Raw genomic sequence first — 23,788 nt, 5'->3', positions numbered from 1 at the left:
TTTCAAAATCATGGACATTAATACGGAGATGGTCCCCCCTTTGGTGCTATAACAGCCTCCACTCTTCTGGGAAGGCTTTCCTCTAGATGTTGGAACATTGCTGCGGGGACTTGCTTCCATTCATCCACGAGCATTCAGGCACTGATGTTGGGCGAACTGTGCCCGCAGTTGGGGTTCCAATTCATCCCAAAGGTGTTAGATGGGATTGAGGTCAGGGCTCTGTGCAGGCCAGTCAAGTTCTTCCATACCGATCTTGACAAACCATTTCTGTATGGACCTGGCTTTGTGCATGGGGGCATTGTCATGCTGGAACAGGAAAGGGTCTTCCCCAAACTGTTGCCACAATGTTGGAAGCACAGAATCGCCTAGAATGACATTGTACAGTGCCTTTGGAGACTATTCAGACCCCTTGACATTTTCCACATTTTGTTACATTACAGCTTTGTTCTAAAATTGATTAAATTGATTTCCATCAATCTACACACAATACCCCATAATGACAAAGCAAAAACAGGTTTTAGATTTTTAAAATATATATAATATTTTTTTTAATGGAAATATCACATTTGCATAAAATATTCAGACCTTTTACTCAGTAGTTTGTTGAAGCACCTTTGACAGTGATTACAGCATTGAGTCGTCTTGTGTATGATGCTACAAGCTTGGCACAGATCCTCTCAAGTTCGGTCAGGTTGGATGGGGAGTGTCGCTGGACACCTATTTTCAGCTGCCTCTCTGTGTTAGTGATGGCTGTTTAACTGTCTGATGGCCTTGAGAGAGAAGCTGTCTTTCAGTCTCTCTGTCCCAGCGTTGATGCACCTGTACTGACCTCGCCTTCTGGATGGTAAGTGGGGTGAACAGGCAGTGGTTTGGGTGGTTGTTGTTCTTGATTGCCTTTTTGGCCTTCCTGTGACATCGGGTGCTGTAGGTGTCCTGGAGGACAGGTAGTTTGCCCCCGGTGATGTGTTGTGCAGACCGCACAAACCTCTGGAGAGCCTTGTGGTTGAGGGAGGTGCAGTTGCCGTACCAGGCGGTGATACAGCCCGACAGGATGCTTTCAATTGTGCGTCTGTAAAAGTTTGAAGGATTTAGGTGACAAGACAACCTCAGGAGGCTGAAGAAATTTGAAGAGGTGGTGTTGTGCCTTCTTCACCACACTGTCTGTGTGGGTGGACCATTTCAGTTTGTCCGTGATGTGTTCACTTTCTCCACTGCTGTCCTATCGATGTGGATAGGGGGTGCTCCCTCGGCTGTTTCCTGAAGTCCAAGATCATCTCCTTTGTTTTGTTGACGATGAGTGAGAGGTTCTTTTCCTGACATCACATTCCGAGTGCCCTCACCTACTCCCTGTAGGTGGTTTCGTCGTTGTTGGTAATCAAGCCCACTTCTGTTCTCTGCGAACTTGATGATTGAGTTGGAGGCGTGCATGGCCACGCAGTCATGGGTGATCAGGGAGTACGGGAGGGGGCTGAGCACAGACCCTTGTGGGGCCCCAGTGTTGAGGATTAGCGAAGTGGAGATGTTGTTTCCTACCTTTACCACCTGGGGGCAGCCCGTCAGGAAGTCCAGGACCCAATTGCACAGGGAGGGGTTGAGACGCAGGGCCTGAAGCTTAATGATGAGCTTGGAGGGTACTATGGTGTTGAATGCTGAGCTTTAGTCAATGAACAGCGTTCTTACTTTGGTGTTCCTCTTGTCCAGATGGGATAGGGCCGTGTGATGGTGATTGCATCGTCTGTGAACCTGTTGGGGTGGTATGCAAACTGAAGTGGGTCTAGTGTGGCAGGTAAGGTGGATGTGATTTGATCCTTAACTAGTCTCTCAAAGCACTTCATGATGACATAAGTGAGTGCTACGGGGTGATTGTCATTTAGGTCAGTTACCTTTGCCTTCTTGGGTACAGGAACAATGGTGGCCATCTTGAAGCATGTGGGGACAGCAGACTGGGATAGGTAGTGATTTAATATGTCCATAAACACACCAGCCAGCTGGTCTGCATATTCTCTGAGGATGCGGCTAGGGATGCCGTCTGGGCCAGCAACCTGACGGGGGTTAACATGTTTAATTGTCTTTCTCACATCGGGCACGGAGAAGGAGAGGGGGGGCCCGCAGTCCTTGGTAGCGGGCCGCGTCGGTGGCACTGTATTATCCTCAAAGCGGGCAAAGAAGGTGTTTAAGTTTGTCTGGATGGAAGACATCTGTGTCTGTGGCTGGTTTTCTTTTTGTAGTCCGTAATTGCCTGTAGACCCTGCCACATACGTCTCGTGTCTGAGCCGTTGAATTCCGACTCCACTTTGTCCCTATACCGACATTTGTCTTGTTTGATTGCCTTGCGGATTAAATAACTACACGGTTTATATTCGGCCATATTCTCAGTCATCTTTCTATGGTTAAATGCGGTGGTTCACGTTTTGCGCGAATGCTGCCTATGGTGACGCATGGTAGTGGCAGCATCATGCTGTGGGTATGTTTTTCAGCGGCAGGGACTGGGAGACTTGTCAGGATCAAGGCAAAGATGAACGGATCAAAGTACAGAGAGGTCCTTGATGAAAACCTGCTCCAGAGTTCTCATGACCTCAGACTGGGGCGAAGGTTCACCTTCCAACAGGACAACGACCCTAAGCACACAGCCAAGACAAAGCAGAAGTGGCTTCGGGACAAGTCTCTGAATGTTCTTGAGTGGCCCAACCAGATCCCGGACTTGAACCCGATCTAACAGCTCTGGAGAGACCTGAAATTAGATATGATAGAAGATCTGCAGAGAAGAATGGAAGAAACTCTCCAAATACAGGTGTGCCAAGTTTGTAGCATCATACTGTATCTAAGAAAACTCGTGGCTGTAATCTCTGCCAAAGGTTCTTCGTACAGGGTCTGAATACTTATGTCATTTCTTTTCCTTTTTTAATGTTTTTGATTTTACTAAAATTTCTGAACCTGTTTTTGCCTTGTCATTCATGGGGTATTGTGTGTAGATTGAGCGGGGGGGGACGACAATTTAATCCTATTTAGAATATGGCAGAATACAAAATGTGGAAAAAGTGAAGGGGTCTGAATACTTTCCCAATGCACTGTACATGAAAATAAACTTAATGAATGTAGGGCCTATTTTCAAAAGTTTTGATGGTTATTTTATTGGCAGTGTTCATAACGGTCAGTTACACGGTTATTCAATTAAAACATAGCTAATGTTCACTATAAATTGCACGTGTGCACAACAGATTACCTCCATGATTGCCGCGCAGAGATGCAAGCAAGAGATGGAATTTCACTGAGTTCGCGCTATATGGGGCGGCAGGGTAGCCTAGTGGTTAGAGCGTTGGACTAGTAACCGGAAGGTTGCAAGTTCAAATCCCTGAGCTGACAAGGTACAAATCTGTCGTTCTGCCCCTGAACAGGCAGTTAACCCACTGTTCCTAGGCCATCATTGAAAATAAGAATTTGTTCTTAACTGACTTGCCTAGTTAAATAAAGGTCAAATAAAAAATATAGATCAATGTTTTTTCTGTGATCGACTCAACATTATATCAGCAACTTTTCAATGCAACAAAACAAAACAAATCTAACTTTGCACGATTGAGTCTTTGATTTTCTTGTAGGAGTAGAATTCTATTGGCGGGGTAGCCCACGATCAGTCTTTCAATCACCCGGGAGGGAATGGGTTTTTCAGATTTCATCCGCACGTGTGCACATTTGTTGATATTCTTTGCTAGTTGGCGAGTTATTATCCCAGTTATAGATAAGTATAGGCCAGAAATGGGGTGTTACTGCTTCCTACAAGAGCACAAAACGTGTAGGCTACATTTCAAGTTGTCTTTGAAAAGCCAGTCAGGTAAAAAGCTTATGTCATAAAGGGGCAGTGTTGTATTTTTAGACGGGCTTGACTGTGCAAATAAGCCAATCGGCAGAGGGGTAGGCTACATTGTCTAATTCTCTGTATGGTAATGATAATTCATTGTAAGTGTTTTTTTGCATCCTACAATACAAATGAACATAACCTAAAACATATTTGGCCTCATGAATTAATGTCAAGCCCTTCATAATGTAAAAACATGTTTAAAAGTCTCATGCAATGTAGGCCTGCATTGAACAGCACGTATAGGCTACTGTAGACTATAATCATAGAAATCAAAAGCTATTTACATGTAATAATGTTATGGGATTTGCTCCGTTTTGTTGGTAGAACTACGTTATACTCAAATTGCCACAATAGCCTATCGGCTACTAAGGATACAGCCTCAGTGTTCACTGTAAGCAAAATTCTCACAATGACCATGTTTCTGCTCACAAGACCAAACATTTTCTCAGTGCCCCAAAAAGTTTGAGGGAACATTGGTCACAGCCCTGCTGAATGTGTTTATATATTCTGAACTATATTCCAAGTAACTGATATCTGAGCCCATCCAAATCACAGACCCACTGAACAAAAATATAAACACAAAATGCAACAATTTCAAAGATTTTACTGAGTTACAGTTCATATAAGGAGATCAGTCAATTCAGATAAATTGATTAGGCCTTAAATTGTGGATTTCACATGTCTTGGAATACAGATATGCCTCTGTTGGTCACAGATACCTTTAAAAAGAAAGTAGGGGCGTGGATCATAAAATCAGTCAGTATCTGGTGTGACCACCATTTGCCTCATGCAGCGTGACACATCTCCTTCTCATAGAGTTGATCAGGCTGTTAATTGTGGCCTGTGGAATGTTGTCCCACTCCTCTTCAATGGCTGTGCAAAGTTGGTGGATATTGGCGGGAACTGGAACACGCTGTCATACACGTCAATCCAGAGCATCCTAAACATGCTCAATGGGTGATATGTCTGAGTATGCAGGCCATGGAAGAACTGGGACATTTTCAACTTCCAGGAATTGTGTACAGATTGTGACACGGGGCTGTGCATTATCATGCTGAAACATGAGATGATGGCGGCGGATGAATGGCTCAACAATGAGCTTCAGGATCTTGTCACTGTATCTTTGTGCCTTCAAATTGCCACTGATAAAATGTAATTGTGTTTGTTGTCTGTAGCTTATGCCTACCCATACCATAACCCCACCGCCACCGTAGGGCACTCTGGTCACAACGATGACACCAGCAAACTGCTCGCCCACACGACGCCCAAACTGCCCGCTACAGTTGAAACAGGGATTCATCTATGAAGAGCACACTTCTCCAGCGTGTCAGTGGCCATCGAAGGTGAGCATTTGCCCACTGAAGTCGGTTACGACGCCAAACTGCAGTAGGTCAAGACCCTGGTGAGGACGACGAGCACACAGATGAGCTTCCCTGAGACTTTCTGACAGTTTGTTCAGAAATTATTCTGTTGTGCAAACCCACCGTTTCATCAGCTGTCCAGGTGGCTTGTCTCAGACGATCCCGCAGGTGAAGAAGCCGGATTTGAAGGTCCTGGGCTGGCATGGTTACACATGGTCTGCTGCGACAGGTTGGACGTACTGCCAAATTCTCTAAAATGACATTGGAGGCAGTTTATGGTAGAGAAATTAACATGAAATTCTCTGGCAACAGATCTGGTGGACATTCCTGCAGTCAGCATGCCAATTGCACACTCCCTCAACTTGGAACGTCTGTGGCATTGTGTTCTGTGACAACTGAACATTTTAGAGCAGGGGGGGGGGGCAACTCCAGTCCTCGAGGGCCTGATTGGTGTCACACTTTTTCTCCATCCCTAGCAAACACAGCTGATTTAATCAAATTGCATTCTAAACTGAAGATCATGATTAGGTGTTTATTCTAGTCAGGTGTGTTAGCTGGGGCTGGGGAAAAACTGTGACATCAATCAGGCCCTCGGACTGGAATTGCCCACCCGTTTTAGAGTGACCTTTTATTGTACCCAGCACAAGGTGCGCCTGTGTAATGATCATGCTATTTAATGAGCGTCTTGATATGCCACACCTGTCAGATGGATGGATTATCTTTGCAATGGAGAAAAGCTCACTAAGAGGGATGTAAACAAATGGCTGCGCAAAATTTGAGAGCAATAAGGTTTTTGTGCATATGGAACATTTCGGGAATGTTTTATTTCAACTCATTAATCATGGGACCAACACTTTTACATGTTGCATTTTTTATATTTTTGTTCAGTGTATGTCTGTCTCAGACAGATATATGATGTCTATGATCTAGTCTCCTGGTATGTCTTAGGGCCTAGGGGTATTTTAGCAGTGGTCTTTGTGGTTTGAGAGGTCTAGTAGAGTAAAATACGTCTGTGACAGGACAGCTCTCTGTCCCAGAGACGCCACCCACCATCTGTCAGAACCTCTCGTTGTCTGAATGATGGACGAGAGTATTTTTCCGACCAGTCTTACTACATATTTTCCTCGTGTGCATGTCTCTTGCAGATTTACAGAAAGTGCTTTATGATCCCGCTGCAGATGCTCCATCCTCTCTGGGTTTGATTGATGAGCCTTAATCTGGCCAGGAGGCTCGACTCCGTTAGTGGAGGACAGGAGAGGAGATAGTGGATTGGACGAGAGCCCTGGGGAGGAGGGGATGTTGGGAAATCGGGTTTTAGATGAATGGTTGTTGAACTTTCAGGGCGTCCCTCCTCAAATGTATTTTTATTGAGACCCCCTTACTGGACCACCAAGGCACTGAAGTATTTTAGTCATCTTGCCTTAGAGGTTTACTGAAGGAAAGTCTTTCTTTGTTGGTTTTTGGAAATTCCTATGGTTACTGATTCAGTAGGTCAGTGGTTCCCAAACTTTTTATTGTCCCGTACCCCTTCATTCAACCTCCAGCTCTATACCCCCTCTAGCACCATCATTCTAAGCCTGCCACACACACATACACACTGTACAATACATTTATTAAACATAAGAATGAGTGTAAGTTTTTGTCACAACCCGGCTCGTGGGAAGTGACAAAGAGCTCTTATAGGACCAGGGCACATAGTAATAATCAATTATTTTGCTCTTTATTTAGCCATCTTACATATAAAACCTTATTTGGTGCCTACCGAGTCGTGCAGTGGTCTAAGGCAGTGCTAGCTGTGCCCCTAGAGATTCTGGGTTCGAGTCCAGGCTCTGTCGCAGCTGGCCGCGACCGGGAGACCCATGGGGTGGCGCACAATTGGCCCAGTGTCGTCCGGATTAGGGGAGGGTTTGGCCAGCAGGGATGTCCTTGTCCCATCGCGCATTGGTGACTCCTGTGGCGGGCCGGGCGCAGTGCAGGCTGACACTGTCGCCAGGTATACAGTGTTTCCTCTGACACGTTGGTGCGGCTGGCTTCCGGGTTAAGTGGGCATTGTGTCAAGAAGCAGTGTGGCTTGGTTGGGTTGGGTTTCGGAGAACGCACGGCTCTCGACCTTCGCCTCTCTCTCGTACGGAAGTTGCAGCGATGAGACAAGACTGTAACTACCAATTGGAAACATGAAATTGGGGGGTAAATGAAAAAATATTTATTTAAACCTTAATAGTTCAATTTCATCGAAATTGTGAATTACCTACCACTGGTTAATGAGCAGGGTATGCTTGAAAGGATGCATATAACTCTGCAATGTTGGGTTATGTTGGAGAGAGTCTCAGTCTTAAGTAATTTCCCACACACAGTCTGTGCCTGTATTTCGTTTTCATACTAGTGAGGGTCGAGAATCCACTCTCACATACATACGCTACCGGTCAAAACACCTACTCATTCAAGGGTTTTTCTTTATTTTTCACAATTTTCTACATTGTAAAATAATAGTGAAGACATCAATACTATGAAATAACACATATGGAATCATATAGTAACCAAAAAACTGTTAAACAAATCAAAATGTATTTAATATTTGAGATTCTTGAAAAAGCCACAAATGTAAAAGAATGTGAATCACATTTTTATTTGGGGTACCCCTGAGGGGCATTGCGTGTACCCAATTTTGGGAATAGGAAATGCAGTAGGTGATATAGATTACGAAAATATTGTCTGGAGGTTGAAATCCTTTGTAGAAAATGTTGGTAAAGTTCTTGAAAGCTTGGGAAATGGAATTGATTTACTGTACTATTCAGAATGAGATGTCTCCCTTTTTAGACTGAATGATGGTAGAAGTCCCTCATAAGTTATTTTAAGAGGTGACCTTGAGGGAAGAGGATGTGACAGACTTTCTCATTTCAGCTAATTAAGAAAAGTAGAATACTGGTTGGTTAAAAAAATTATATTTGGAGCTCACCCTCATGTACTCCAAGCCAATATTTATCTTTCATCTCAGCGATTTTAATTTTAGAAGGTTGTCAGAGAGATATAGTTGTCATTGTTTCGCTTGAATTTCGACCTTTTGAGGAATGTGTTGCTGGCACAGAAACTCTGAGACTCTCTAGCTCTATCTGTTACTTTTTCTCTCCCAGCTAGCACGTGCCGTTCTGAGAAGCATGTGTTTTGTTAGAGCTTTGTGAGAGCTTGCTTGTCCTGTGATTATTTTGCATACAACCCTCCCACAAACTTATGGGAATGGTGCAGGATACTCAGCTAGCTCATAACATTCTGAGAACCATATGTTTCTTAGCTGAGAATTTCTGTACTTCAGCATAAGGTTTCCTCATGGTTCTATTTAAAGTCATGTTCTCAGAATGTTCAGAGAACTTTAAGAAACAACGTTCTTCTGTGGGAATTTCAGTACTTTTGCTTTTTACAGGTTTCCTCATTGTTCTATTTAGAGTCATTTTATCAGAATTTCTGTGCTTGGAGTTCAAAACATTTAACCCAAACTAAGCTAACGTTGTTATAAAAAGTCTTACTGAAACATGTTCTCAATGTTATTTAATTACCTTCCAATAACCTATAATTACCATTCTCAGAACATTAATAAAACCTCCCAGGAAAATGTTAGGGAACCATATTAAAACGTTCTCAGAACCTGCCTTCAACCTAAATATTTACTGGTGAAATTTTCACTTTCGTTCTTAGCTTTGTTCCCAGAACCAATGCGAAACCAAAAACGTACGTTTCCACAACTTCCAAGGAACCAAATGTGCTGGCTGGGCTGTTAATATATTTACCATATTTCTCTCTCTGTCATTGATCTTTCACTATCTGTTTTCTCTCTGTCTGATTCCAGGACTACTTTATCCAATGTTGCTCATTTAAATACATATGATACGACAACGCTACACCAGTAACACCCAGCCTAATAGCTGCTATTTATTTGATCAGTATTTTCCAATGTTGTGATAGTCAGCCTCTCTGTCTGTGGTTTTCTTCTGTTCCCTAGCTATGTCTCTCTTCCCACATGGACAGGGCCATAGTGGTTTGTGCCGAGGTTAGTGCCTAAGATGCGTTCCTCCAGTTTATTTTTACATTTTGGCATGGTCCATGTTAGTGGAACTTTGGCATTGAGGAACCCTTGAAGTATCATAACTGCTCCTGCTGGGCTGTGGGGGTTTCTAGAGGGGAAAGTTATGTCTGATGATCCTAGTCATGACCTTGTCAACCCACATACTCTGGGTTCTGTGGATGTTGCTCAGAGGTTGTCTGGGTGTTTATACTGGGTTGTTGATGTGGGTTATGTAGATGTTGTTCTTGTGGACATTCCCTCTTCCTCAGGATGACGAACAGGGCTGTAAGCTCTCACCTGATAGGTGGATGGAGCTCCATGTCGCTCCCTGGCAACGATGACCCTCAGGAGACCACTGGAGTCCCTGAGCTGTTGACACACACACACACAATTATTCCTCTAACTCTAGGAATTGTGTGTTCGCCCTCAGACTTGGCGGAGCTTCCCCTGGTGAAGTTTGATTTCTCCTGTAACAAGGTGTCCACCATCCCAGTGTGCTACAGGAAAATGTCCCAGCTTCAGTCACTACAGCTGGAGAACAACCCCCTACAGAGCCCACCTGCACAGGTCAGTTTGGGTTAGGGATGGGCACAGATAATCAAATATCCGAACGGACGTTAGTATTCGATTACTTGCAAGTAGGCCTATTCATAAAAGTACAAATATATAGCCCTATTTTAACAATGAAAAGGCTTTGTCTGAGCACATAATGTTCACAAAAAACGCAATGTATTTCAAATATCCGGATATCTGAAAAAATGTCATATTATTTGAATAGTGAAAATATTTCAAATGGCCGTCCTTAGTCTGGGTCTGCATGGGGCTATTGCTTTCTCCACAGCTTGGCATGACATACGCTGCAATGGAATGTAGTAGCATTCATCATAGAGCATTCTATTGACCATGTCACTGTTTATTTTGTTTTAGCTTTCCATATAGTGGAATTATTTGTGTACCTTCTACTTTTCTATCATCATCTGTTTTCTAGATCTGCATAAAGGGAAAAGTACACGTATTTAAGTACCTGAGCATCGAGGCGTGTCGGAGTGACAAGATGCCTGACTCTCTCTACCTGCCTGTCATGGAGCGCCTCAGCCTATCACGCCCCACCACTGGCAGGTGAGTTGCTATGGCAACCCTAAAGGAGGCAACTGTTAGGGCTGGGCTGGTACAAAAGCCTGCACACACTTTGGCTCTCTAGGGCCAGTATTGGCAACCTCTGATTTATTTACCACGGAGTGTTGCCAGATTCTCCATTTCTACCTGTTGTTATAGTGCTGCTGCTGAGCCTTCCTCTCACAGTGTGTATGAGAGTGAAGTGTTTTACAGGGAGGGAGGATGTTATGTTCTGTAATGTGCCCTGTAATGTCCACCCCCACCCCTATAACCCTCCCCACTGCAAAGCGTGGGCAGGACAAATGTTCCTTTTGTCCTGGAGAGCTTAGACACTCACACTCACATCCCACACACACACACACTCCTGGCAGTGGAGGAAAAGAACAGCAGAGCTATTTATAATTCAGCCATAGTAGAAGGATCCAACACCCTGGCCCAATGATTTAGTATAACTGTATTCACATGGATTCTCATAAAGTTTATATATTGAATGGTAATAATCTAGCGTGTTTATGTGAATGACGATAAGGACAGAATGCCATATGCTTCACTCTGATCAGTGAACATGTTCCCTTGGGATGCAAATGTAGGTGGCCTAGAAACGACAAGGTGTGTGTGTGTGAGAGCGAGAGCGAGAATCTCGGTTCAGTTGTCTGGAGACTGTTCCGTGGATAACTTCCCTTAAACCTAGCTTCCATGTGTGTGAGAGACGGAGCGAGAGAAAAAGTGTGACAGAGCCATGCTTCTCCACTGTGATCGGAGCGATTAGACTCTGCTCTGTCAGTTTCTCTCCTCTTTCCTCCTCCGTGTGTGTCTTTACCTCCTGACCGTCCCATAATCCTCTCACCCCTCTCCTCTCAGCACGGAGGACATTGACCAGAATAAGAAACAGGACACTGACTCAGGAGTTGGCAGTGACAACGGGGACAAGAGACTGTCTGCCACCGAGGTAGAATGAGTGTTTGTGTTTGTTGTGTGCGCACACCCACATGCATTTGTGTGTAACATTTGCATTGATTACACCGTAGGTGTCCGACATTATACATTGCCATTGAACGTTCCCTTCATTTTCTGCGCCATGACTTCAGAAAGTTTAGAAATGTATATAATAATATTATGCAAGAAATAGCACATCTACCTAGTGATGTTGAATAGTCACCATTTCTTCAGAGCTGTTCTAGGCTGTACTGTGCCGGCTGAGCACATAGCCACCGCCTGAGGGTAGCAGGCTATCTTTGTCTTTCTTTTCTTTGTCTTCTTCCCTTTCTTTTTTGGGGAGTTTCTTTTTTCTTTTTTGTTCTTTCTTACTTTTCTACCGGTACACATTCATCCATGACCTCAGTGTATTTTGTGCTGATCAGATCGAAGTAGTGAAGAAGATATTGTCAGGTATGATACGACAGTTCTCTGGAATGATGCATTTGACAGAATATCTGGTTGTTTTTTGTCAGCTGAAACATTTGGCTGATTCTGACTGAAATACTGTACCAGTTGTACCAGCTGAAGTGCTTAGATATCTGTTGGTAACAGAAATGTTTGCTAATGTTTTTGGTAACTGAGCTGTGTGGTTGTTTCAGCCCTCAGACGAGGACAGCTTGAGTCTCAATGTCCCCATGTCCCACATCACAGAGGAGGAGGGGCTAAGCAAAGACGACTCCAGCGAACACATCAGCGCTCTCACAGGTAACACACACACACACACACCTACAACGCCACACGTCTCTGACACTCTCAGTAAGGTTATCTCCACCCCACTCCACCCACCGACCCTGTCAATGAGTAGCCACCCATCCCCGATACCAGCCCTCCTGAATGGGAGAAGAGAACAGCCAGCAGGGCTGTGTGTTACATCCTCAGATTAGGATAACACTGTAACACTGCCCAGATAGACACTGTAGAGAGGCCTCTGGTTTATGTTACGCCCCTATCTGCCACAAGAGGAAACAGAATAGAAACATTGTCACTTTCTGTTGCTCTAAAGAGAGGACGTGGGATAAAAGAGATGTTTCCGGAGCCTTCATGGTGTCTCTATGTGTCTCAGTGGGAGTTTTTCCCAGATTGTTGTTTTTGAGAAAGACTGAGGGAGCTCTGGGGCAGTGTTGACCCTGGCTAAACTCTCTGTGTGTGAGGTGGGGACAGGAAGTAAAGATATACACCAGGAAGGCTATGTCGGCACACACAGGGAGTAGTCTGGGAGGGGGTCACTGATAGGCTGGCGGTCCTCAGACTGGGTGGGAATGGTGTTGAAAGTGAAGGTGGTGTGAGAGTGTAACAGTACTAATGAAGTGTATGTGTAACATGTAAACTCAGCAAAAAAAGAAACGTCCCTTTTTCAGGACCCTGTCTTTCAAAGATAATTAGTTCAAATCCAAATAACTTCACAGATCTTCATTGTAAAGGGTTTAAACACTGTTTCCCATGCTTGTTCAAAGAACCATAAACAATTAATGAACATGCACCTGTGGAACGGTCGTTAAGACACTAACAGCTTACAGGCAGTAGGCAATTAAGGTCACAGTTATGAAAACGTAGGACGCTAATGAGGCCTTTCTACTGACTGAAAAACACAAAAAGAAAGATGCCCAGGGTCCGTGCTCATCTGCGTGCCTTAGGCATGCTGCAAGGAGGCATGAGGACTGCAGATGTGGCCAGGGAAATAAATTGCAATGTCCGTACTGTGAGACGCCTAAGACAGTGCTACAGGGAGACAGGACGGACAGCTGATCGTCCTCGCCGTTGCAGACCATGTGTAACAACACATGCACAGGATCTGTACACCCGAACATCACACCTGTGGGACAGGTACAGGATGGCAACAACAACTACCCGAGTTACACCAGGAACGCACAATCCCTCCATCAATGCTCCATCCACACCAGACATCACCGGCAACAACGTTGCCTATGGGCAAAAACCCACCGTCGCTGGACCAGACAGGACTGGCAAAAAGTGCTCTTCACTAACGAGTCGCGGTTTTGTCTCACCAGGGGTGATGGTCGGATTCGCGTTTATTGTCGAAGGAATGAGCATTACACCGAGGCCTCTACTCTGGAGCGGGATCGATTTGGAGGTGGAGGGTCAGTCATGGTCTGGGGCAGTGTGTCACAGCATCATCGGACCTAGCTTGTTGTCATCGCAGGCAATCTCAACGCTGTGCGTTCCAGGGAAGACATCCTCCTCCCTCATGTGGTACACTTCCTACAGGCTCATCCTGACATGACCCTCCAGCATGACAATGCCACCAGCCATATTGCTCGTTCATCTTCGTGATTTCTTGTAAGACAGGAATGTCAGAGTTCTGCCATGGCCAGCGAAGAGCCCGGATCTTCACTAGCCCTCGGAGGGTGATGGCCCTAGCCCTCGGAGGGTGATGGCCCTAGCCCTCGGAGGGTGATGGCCCTAGCCCTCGGAGGGTGATGGCCCTAGCCCTCGGAGGGTGATGGCTAGGGCCATTCCCCCCAGAAATGTCCTGGAACTTGCAGATGCCTTGGTGGAAGAGTGGGATAACATCTCACAGCAAGAACTGGCAAATCTGGTGCAGTCCATGAGGAGGAGATACACTGCAGTACTTAATGCAGCTGGTGGCCACACCAGATACTGACTATTACTTTTGATTTTGACCCCCCCCCCCCTTTGCTCAGGGACACATTATTCAATTTCTGTTAGTCACATGTCTGTGGAACTTGTTCAGTTTATGTCTCAGTTGTTGAATCGTATTATGTTCATACAAATATCTACACATGTTAAGTTTGCTGAAAATAAACGCAGTTGACAGTGAGGACGTTTCTTTTTTTGCTGAGTTTGTGTTAAATGGCATGCTTGATCAGACTGTCTCAGATGAGATGAGGGCCGTCACCTTTTAGTCACTAAGCCCTCTAATTTATTGGAAAAATGCAACATGGTGGACTCATCCATCCTGTGGAAAAGTGTAGCAGAGAGGACAATACAGCTGCCTCAGTCTATCTGGGCTGTTATATTAGCAGAGCTCGGATGGATGCGAGAGAGTGAGCTTTGCCTTAACAGCAGACTCGTACATTTCCTCAGCGAAAACAATGTACTGAGAAATGTCAAATTGGCTTTTTGCCAAATTACCACAGACCACATATTCACCCTGCACAGACCACGTATCACTCTGATCACTCTGCACACCTTAATTAACGAACAAAGGCAAAGTCTTCTCATGCATTGTTTATTTTTATAAAAAAAAGAGAGATTTATGAATGGTTAAACAGATATGCATGAAAATACCCTCAAATACTGTACTGTCACCTTCTGTACATTTAAATACAAGTCCAATGCTGACATATAGAGACACATAAAAACATAAATATTCATTGTCCAAATACATACGGAGGGGAGTGTAATGTTGTTTCACTATCCACCCAAATCTCATAAACGAGCGATCAAACACTATATTCTCAACCTGTGTGTGTGTGTGTGTGTGTGTGTGTGTGTGTATCAGTGTCAGCATACAGTACAGCCTTTGAACTGTGACATTCTTTCCATTGATCTCTGACCTCGATCTCTGCCCCCTGTAGTGGACCCCCATGGGGACGGGGTGCAACTGATAGAGGAGAGCCCCACTGAGGCCCTGAAGGAACAGTTTGGCTACAGAGACTCTTCTGCTCTCAGCAACTGCTTTGTCAGCTACATCAAGGCAAGGCCATTCTCTCTCTCTCGCACTCACTCACTCCCTGAAAGATTTGGTCTAAAGTTAATTAGGTGAGCAACTTGTCAAAATGTATGAATTCAACATTTGGGGTGAACTACTCCTTTAATAGGTGATTTTGGGTCAACTTTTTCTACCTGGGTCTCAGCATCATCCATTATGAGCTAGATGTCTAGACGGACTCTGGAGCTGTTACTAAGGATGATCATGTGCATCATTAAGGCTGTCTGTATTGTCAAATACCCATGGGGAAATGGCCGTGCTGTAAATAATGAAAGGATTGGTGTTTTTAACAGAATGAAAAGTGGAGCTGATGTGTTCAGACTTCCAGTCTCATGTATATTACATTCGTTCTCTATGACCACAGTACTGTTTAACCGATCACACTTTTATCCACCAACTCTTGGTGAAGACCTTTGGATGGCTGGTAGGCTTGATTAATGGCCCTTAATGAAACTGTAACGTTAATGCATATGGGTGGAATATGAATCTTCAGTAGTCATTTAGATTGCAATTTAGATCATGATATATTGATATCTCAGTCATCTCAATAGGCCAGTATGGATGATATCTCAGTCATCTCAATAGGCCAGTATGGATGATATCTGTCATCTCAATCGGCCAGTATGGATGATATCCCAGTCATCTCAATTAGAGGTCGGCCGATTATGATTTTTCAACGCCGATACCGATTATTGGAGGACCAAAAAAGCCGATACCGATTTAATCGGACAATTTGTAGTTATTTATTTGTAATAATGATAATTACAACAATACTGAATGAACACTTATTTTAACTTAATATAATACATCAATAAAATCTATTTAGCCTCAAATAAATAATGAAACATGTTCAATTTGGTTTAAATAATGCAGAAACAAAGTGTTGGAGTAGAAAGTAAAAGTGCAATATGTGCTATGTAAGAAAGCTAACGTTTCAGTTCCTTGCTCAGAACATGAGAACATATGAAAGAAGGTGGTTCCTTTTAACATGAGTCTTCAATATTCCCAGGTAAGAAGTTTTAGGTTGTAGTTATTATACGGATAATAGGACTATTTCCCTCTATACCATTTGTATTTCATTAACCTTTGACTATTAGATGTTCTTATAGGCACTTTAGTATTGCCAGTGTAACAGTATAGCTTCCGTCCCTCTCCTCACTCCTCCCTGGGTTCGAACCAGCAACACAACGACAACAGCCACCATCGAAGCAGCGTTACCCATGCAGAGCAAGGGGAACAACTACTAGAAGGCTCAGAGCGAGTGATGTTTGAAACGCTATTAGCGCGTGCTAACTAGCTAGCCATTTCACTTCGGTTACACCAGCCTCATCTCGGGAGTTGAGAGGCTTGAAGTCATAAACAGCGCAATGCTTGACACACAACGAAGAACTGCTGGCAAAGCGCACAAAAGTGCTGTTTGAATGAATGTTTAGGCACCTGCTTCTGCCTACCACCGCTCAGTCCGATACTTAGATACTTGTATGCTTGTATGCTCAGTCAGATTATATGCAACGCAGAACACGCTAGATAATATCTAGTAATATCATCAACCATGTAACTAGTGATTATGATTGATTGTTTTGTATAAGACAAGGTTAATGCTAGCTAGCAACTTACCTTGGCTTACTGCATTCGCGTAACAGGAAGTCTCCTTGTGGAGTGCAACGAGAGAGAGACAGGTCGTTATTGCGTTGGACTAGTTAACTGTAAGGTTGCAAGATTGGTTCCCCCGAGCTGACAAGGTGAAAATTTGTCATTCTGCCCCTGAACGAGGCAGTTAACCCACCGTTCCTAGGCCATCATTGAAAATAAGAATGTGTTCTTAACTGACTTGCCTAGTTAAATAAAGGTATTAAAAAATATAAATATATGTATTTTTTTTATATCGTAGCCCAAAAATACCAATTTCCGATTGTTATGAAAACTTGAAATCGGCCCTAATTAATCGGTCGACCTCTAATCTCAATATGGATGATATCTTCAGATTAGGGTCAGGAAAAACTCCTGGAACTCTTGATTACTATTCCCACTATTCTCCGTCTTTTATTCTCTATCTCTCTCACCTCCCTCCCCTGCTGTCCCATGGGCGTGTGACAGCGAGGTATAAACACTGTACATAGCCATAATGACATTTTAAATGTCTATTCCTTTGAAACTTGTGAGTGTAATATTTGCTGTTAATTTTTGGTTTATTCCACTATTGTTTATCTATTTCACTTGCTTTGGCAATATAAACATGTTTCCCATGCCAATAGAGCCCATGAATTGAATTGAATTGATAGGGTGGTCTCATCTTCAACCCCATGTGGATTGTGTCAGCAGATCTTTGAATGAGGGAGGGGGAGTGTGAGGGGTGGCATACTGGCCTGCTTATTCACTCTCTCACTCACTATGAAAAAGTCTAGTGACGGTAATGTTGAACCAATCGCTGGCTGGTCCTCTGGATCATATGACCTGACTGCAGCTGATGTCGCGTGTGTGTAACTCGGTGTGTGTGTTCCTGCTCGTGCAGGGACGGGCGGCAGACTACGACGAGCCCCTCAGGATAGAAGAAGAAACACACTGGGCCTCTGAACAGACGTGAGTATGCCTCCATCCATCTGTCTTTCATCTCGTCATCCATCCAGTTCTCTCCTTTTTACCTCCCTCTCTCTGTTCACTGTAGTGGGTGTGTCTCTGTGTTGGTCTGTTTCTGTCCTTTCTCTCTCTTTCTCTCTCTTGCTTTCTCTCTCTGGGCTACAGTATAAGGTGTTATTTTTGTCTTTATGCATCCATAGGCAGTAGTACTCTTTGTCCATCTGTATTCACATTGATTGATGTACACTGTCAGCTCTTTATTGTAGGCCAATGTAGAAAGGTCTTTGGTGTTTTTTAAGAAGCTGTACTCCTCCCAAGTTGTTCTTGGCTCTTCTATACTGTGGTCGCTGTTTTCTTAGATAGACCCACGCTGTCGAATGTGGCCCAAAAAGAGGCTTGGAAAAATGCTCTTTATTTAAACAGACCATCACCATACTATTTTCTTGCCACAGCAAAGCTATGTGTGTTCTGCTACAAACCACATTATGTATTTTGGTTGAGCCTTTGATATCTATACCAGGGCAACATTAGGCTAGCATTTAAAATATTCTTCATGTGAATGTTGTCATCTTCCAAAAATATTATGTCTTGGTGAAACGTGGTTCTGAATTGTAAACAAGATGACTCACTTCCTGTTTCCTGGCCCATAGGTCAAAGGTCACAGAAGGAACACACATTGCCATGATCAACCAGCTGAAGGAGGCTGTGGAGCTACTACAAGACCCTAACAGGTGGGCACCATTATGATACTTAACATAAACATGTTTATGTCCAGGCTTACGTGCATACAAGCTGTTGATGCACGTCTTTAGAATTTTTTTAAAAAGTTAGAAAAATCCATGTAATATGCAGTAGCCTACACTATCACAATACAACTGTTATTTATTGTGATAGGCTTATAAACTTGGGAATGTCTTAGAAGTCTAAACATATGGGCTGCATGATGCGGCTCTATATTGATCATATGGAAAAATTTGCAAAAAAAGGCATGCCCTCTGATCCTTGCGCTTCCAGAGAGAGACAATTTATATTGCTGCTCATCTTGTATAGCAAGCAAGTTAGGGTATATCTAATCAATGGAAGATGGAATTAAAATGGCAGAATTAAAACTGAAATGAGAAAGACCTAAAGCCTACAGGTAAACTGCTATTTAGGCTATGATCCGAATGGAGTTGTTATGTGTAGGCTAACTGTAGGACGGTGAGAAGCGCAGTAACATTATGGTTAGCCTAGTTAGCTAAATCCTCTTGATTTGATGCAGTCAAGACAGGTACTATGTAATCGGATGGGATGATAAATAACTAGCAAGAAGTTAGTCTAGTGGGAGTTAACAGCGGTTGCGGGCTCTCCCTCTGTGCCTGCTCTGGTGTCTTGCACGCACATTCACACACACACACACACACACACACACACACACACACACACACACACACACACACACACACACACACTGTACGGCCTCCACTCCCTATAGCCTAGAGCTGCTTGCTCTGTGCCTCTCCCTCTCTCCCTTTTCTCCATGGCTCCGGTTTAAAAAGTAGCAAAACAATGGGCTTTTCTGCTGCTTCTCTCACTCGGATCAGACCGGGTCCATAAGGGGATGGTTCTGGTTGTTCTTTCGGAATAGGTTTTAAAAATGTATTTATGCATCTTGGTTTCTGGACTTTTCCGTGTCTATTTCGGAACAGGACCTCTAACTTCCATCTAAACATATTTTTCCATATATATATATATATATATATATAGACACACCCTATATATTTGAATAAAATCAACTACATATGCACTGAGCTTGTCTGATGCTTTAAGCACACTATTTGATAAAATAATTAAGACTCACAAATGACTCCGGAAAGAGCCGATGGTCACAGTGTAAAAAAGAAAATGACAGCAAGTGCCTATGTGACCTGGCGTATGTTGTCTCACTCTCCTCCCCACTGCAGAGAAAAGGCACCACAGCACACCAAGTGTTTATTGCGCTGTCCGTGCTGAAGCTTCAACATCAATCAATCAAATGTTTTTGATTTTGAAAGCCCTTTTTACATCAGAAGACGTCACAAGTGCTTATACAGAAACCCAGCCTAAACCCCAAACGGCAAGCAATGTAGATGTAGAAGCATGGTGGCTAAGAAAAACTCCCTAGAAAGGCAGGAACCTATGAAGGAACCTAGAGAGGAACCAGGCTCTAAGGGGTGGCCAGTCCTCTTCTGGCTGGGCCGGGTGGAGATTATAAGAATACACGGCCATTAAGACCAGATTGTTCTTTAAGATAGATCGATGACCAGCACGGTCAAATAATAATCTGTGGTTTTAGCGGGTGCAACAGGTCAGTACCTCAGGAGTAAATGTCTGTTTGCCTTTCATAGCCAAGCATACAGAGGTCGAGACAGCAGGTGCGGTAGAGAGAGCAAGAGAGAAAAACAGCAGGTCTGGGACAAGGAAGCACGTCCGGTAAACAGGTCAGGGTTCCATTGCCACAGACAGAATAGTTGAAACTGAAGCAGCAGAACAACTAGGTGGACTGGGGACAGCCATGAGTCATCAGGCTAGGTAGTCCTGAGGCATGGTCCTAGGGCTCAGGTCTTCCGGGAGTGGAGGAATATATAATTAGAGGGAGCATACTTAAATTCACACAGGACACCAGATAAGACAGGAGAATTACACCAGATATAACCCACTGACCCTAGCCCCCCGGCACATAGACTATTGCAGCATAGATGCAGACTCTCGAGTGGCACAGCGGTCTACCTCTCAGTGCTAGAGGAGTCACTACAGACCCGGGTTCGATCCCGGTCTGTATCACAACCGGCCTTGATCGGGAGTCCCATAGGTAGGCGCACAATTGGCCCAGTGTTGTCCGGGTTAGGTGAGGGTTTGGCCGTGGTAGGCCATCGTTGTAAAATAAGAATGTGACTAAATCTGACTTGCCTAGTTAAATAAAGGTTCAATAAAAGTGGATAGTGGTGGCTGAGAAGGGGGGGTGGTGGACACTGGGGCCCTGTCCGACAATACCCCCGGATAGGGTCTATCAGCCAGGCTATAACCCCACCCACTTTGCCAAAGCACAGCCCCCACACCACTAGAGGGATATCAACAGACCACCAACTTACTACCCTGAGACAAGGCTGAGTATAGCCCACAAAGATCCCCTCCACCGCACAGCCCGAGGGGGAGCAAATCCAGACAGGAAGATCACGTCCGTCAATTGTCGCACCCCTCCTAGGTATGGCATGGAAGAGCACTCGTAAGTCAGGGATTAAGCCCCCGTAATGGGGTCAGATGCAGAGAATCTCAGCGGAGAGAGGGGAGCCGGCCAGGCAGAGACGGCAAGGGCGGTTCGCCTTGCCGTTCACCTTCGCACCCCTGGGCCAGACTACACTCAATCATAGGACCTACTGAAGAGATGAGTCTTCAATAAAGACTTAAAGGTTGAGACAAAATCTGCGTCTCTCTCACATGGAAGGAGAAAGCCCTGCCTCCAGCTGTTTGCTTAGAAATTCTAGGGACAATAAGGAGGCCTGCGTCTTGTGACCCGTAGCGTACGCGTATGTACGGCAGGACCAAATCGAAGAGATTGGTCGGAGCAAGTCCATGTAATGCTTTGTAGGTTAGCAGTAAAACCTTGAAATCAGCCCTAGCCTTAACAGGAAGCCAGTGTAGCCATTTAGTTTCTTACTTGTTTCTGACTGACAAGTTCTGTTAACCAAATCCCTAATTTGTTTATGAAATACAATCCCTGTTCACTCAACCCTTGCTCTCTTTACGTGAAATATTTAAGAGTTGCATACATGTGACCAATAGGGCCTGACCTATAGTCTATCATAATCACATCAATAAATTGGTTATAACAAACTCCAAGCACAGTAATGTCGACAGCAAAATGGATGTGGAGGACGTGAAAGCAACTTGAAACGGGTGAATGTTTACTGGTTGCTCAGGAGGGAAAGGTGAAGTCAGATCTATTGAAGACATTTTACTTAGTTGTAGAAACTACTGGAGATCAAGATAAAGGAGGGTATAGCAGTAAGTGTTGTGAGTTATGTTGCTGTTAGATTACAATAGTATTTTGTTTCTGGCCATTTGGAACAATTTAGACAACACTAAATATGTGTACCAGAGACGCTGTTCTAAACGGGGAAAAAGTATCATCTATAAAGCCTTTATTATAGCAGACTAAAAACATTTGCATGCATTTGGGAATTGCGGTTTATTTATTGTTTAGGCAGCTCCTTTTGTTCATTTTTTTAAACTAAAATGCTTGATTGCATGTCTCGTATGCTGTGCGATGGCATGAACAAATTAATGATTGATTGATACAGTAGCCTATATATTGAAATATAGGCCTAAGTAAGTTATGGTATTAAGATTAAACAGGACATGCTCTTAGGCCTACAGCTTAGGCCTACAGCACCTGGACAGTCTGTGGTGCAACGTGGCGTTGGTGGATGGAGCGAGACATGATGTCCCAGATGTGCTCAATTGGATTCAGGTCTGGGGAACGGGCGGGCCAGTCCATAGCATCAATGCCTTCCTCTTGCAGGAACTGCTGACACACTCCAGCCACATGAGGTCTAGCATTGTCTTGCATTAGGAGGAACCCAGGGCCAACCGCAACAGCATATGGTCTCACAAGGGGTCTGAGGATCTCATCTCGGTACCTAATGGCAGTCAGGCTACCTCTGGCGAGCACATGGAGGGCTGTGCGGCCCCCCAAATAAATGCCACCCCACACCATGACTGACCCATCGCCAAACCGGTCATGCTGGAGGATGTTGCAGGCAGCAGAACGTTCTCCACGGCGTCTCCAGACTCTATCACGTCAGTCACATGTGCTCAGTGTGAACCTGCTTTCATCTGTGAAAAGCACAAGGCGCCAGTGGCGAATTTACCAATCTTGGTGATCTCTGGCAAATGCCAAACGTCCTGCACGGTGTTGGGCTGTAAGCACAACCCCCACCTGTGGACGTCGGGCCCTCATACCACCCTTATGGAGTCTGTTTCTGAGCGTTTGAGCAGACACATGCACATTTGTGGCCTGCTGGAGGTCATTTTGCAGGGCTCTGGTAGTGCTCCTCCTGCTCCTCCTTGCACAAAGGCGGAGGTAGCGGTCCTGCTGCTGGGTTGTTGCCCTCCTACGGCCTCCTCCACGTGTCCTGATGTACTGGCCTGTCTCCTGGTAGCGCCTACATGCTCTGGACACTACGCTGACAGACACAGCAAACCTTCTTGCCACAGCTCGCATTGATGTGCCATCCTGGATGAGCTGCACTACCTGAGCCACTTGTGTGGGTTGTAGACTCCGTCTCATGCTACCACTAGAGTGAAAGCACTGCTAGCATTCAAAAGTGACCAAAACATCAGCCAGGAAGCATAGGAACTAAGAAGTGGTCTGTGGTCACCACCTACAGAACCACTCCTTTATTGGGGGTGTCTTGCTAATTGCCTATAATTTCCACCTGTTCTCTATACCATTTGCACAACAGCATGTGAAATGTATTGTCAATCAGTGTTGCTTCCTAAGTGGACAGTTTTGATTTCACAGAAGTGTGATTGACTTGGAGTTACATAGTTGTTTAAGTGTTCCCTTTATTTATTTTTTTGAGCAGTGTATATGGATGATTTATAAAGCCAGGCACATTTAAGTTACGCTATTAATTATAGACCTAATTAAGTTGGGGTTTTCCCTCTCCTCAATTTTCTTAGACAATTAGGCTAAGGCAAGGGTGTTTCCTCGTCGCTGCTGCATCTGCCGAATTGTTCTCAATCCAAACATGCTGGTTAACTTTTTCCTATTATGCACGTAGCAACATAGGGAAAGCGCCAATTCTACTGCACACTGAACAGCGGACAACGAACATATCCAACGTGGGAGAAAGCACATTTGTTATAAAATAATATTATATAGTATAATATTATTTTATAACAAATGTGCCTTCCCCCACGTTGGATACGGTCATGCCCTAATCTATGCGTTTTCACATGACTGGGCAGGGGTTTAGCCATGGGTGGGCCTTGGAGGGCATAGGCCCACCCACTGGGGAGTCATGCCAAGCCAATCCCCCCAAAAAAATGATCTCACAAAGGGGCTTTATTACAGACAGAAACTCAGACTATCCCGCATGTGAAGAAGCTGGATGTGGAGGTCCTGG

The 23,788-nt window shown here is 44.4% G+C and overlaps 1 protein-coding gene across 8 annotated transcripts in view; it reads left to right on the top strand.

Moving 5' to 3' along the window:
* LOC109868725 (leucine-rich repeat and calponin homology domain-containing protein 1) overlaps window positions 1–23,788 on the top strand; it is a 118,014-nt gene that overhangs the window by 74,538 nt on the left and 19,688 nt on the right. For all 8 annotated transcript variants that reach the window (XM_020458474.2, XM_020458458.2, XM_020458467.2 and 5 more), the window contains exons 5-11: window positions 9,705–9,841; window positions 10,263–10,393; window positions 11,252–11,339; window positions 11,968–12,073; window positions 14,929–15,047; window positions 17,575–17,642; window positions 18,290–18,370. In XM_020458474.2, coding sequence (XP_020314063.1) covers window positions 9,705–9,841; window positions 10,263–10,393; window positions 11,252–11,339; window positions 11,968–12,073; window positions 14,929–15,047; window positions 17,575–17,642; window positions 18,290–18,370 — 730 coding nt within the window. The remainder of the gene's footprint in view (window positions 1–9,704; window positions 9,842–10,262; window positions 10,394–11,251; window positions 11,340–11,967; window positions 12,074–14,928; window positions 15,048–17,574; window positions 17,643–18,289; window positions 18,371–23,788) is intronic.

The sequence above is a fragment of the Oncorhynchus kisutch genome, linkage group LG2 (assembly GCF_002021735.2).
Source record: "Oncorhynchus kisutch isolate 150728-3 linkage group LG2, Okis_V2, whole genome shotgun sequence".
NCBI classification, from domain to species: Eukaryota; Metazoa; Chordata; class Actinopteri; order Salmoniformes; family Salmonidae; genus Oncorhynchus; species Oncorhynchus kisutch.
Note: the sequence above shows the minus strand (reverse complement) of the source record. Positions and strands in the feature narration are given on the sequence as shown.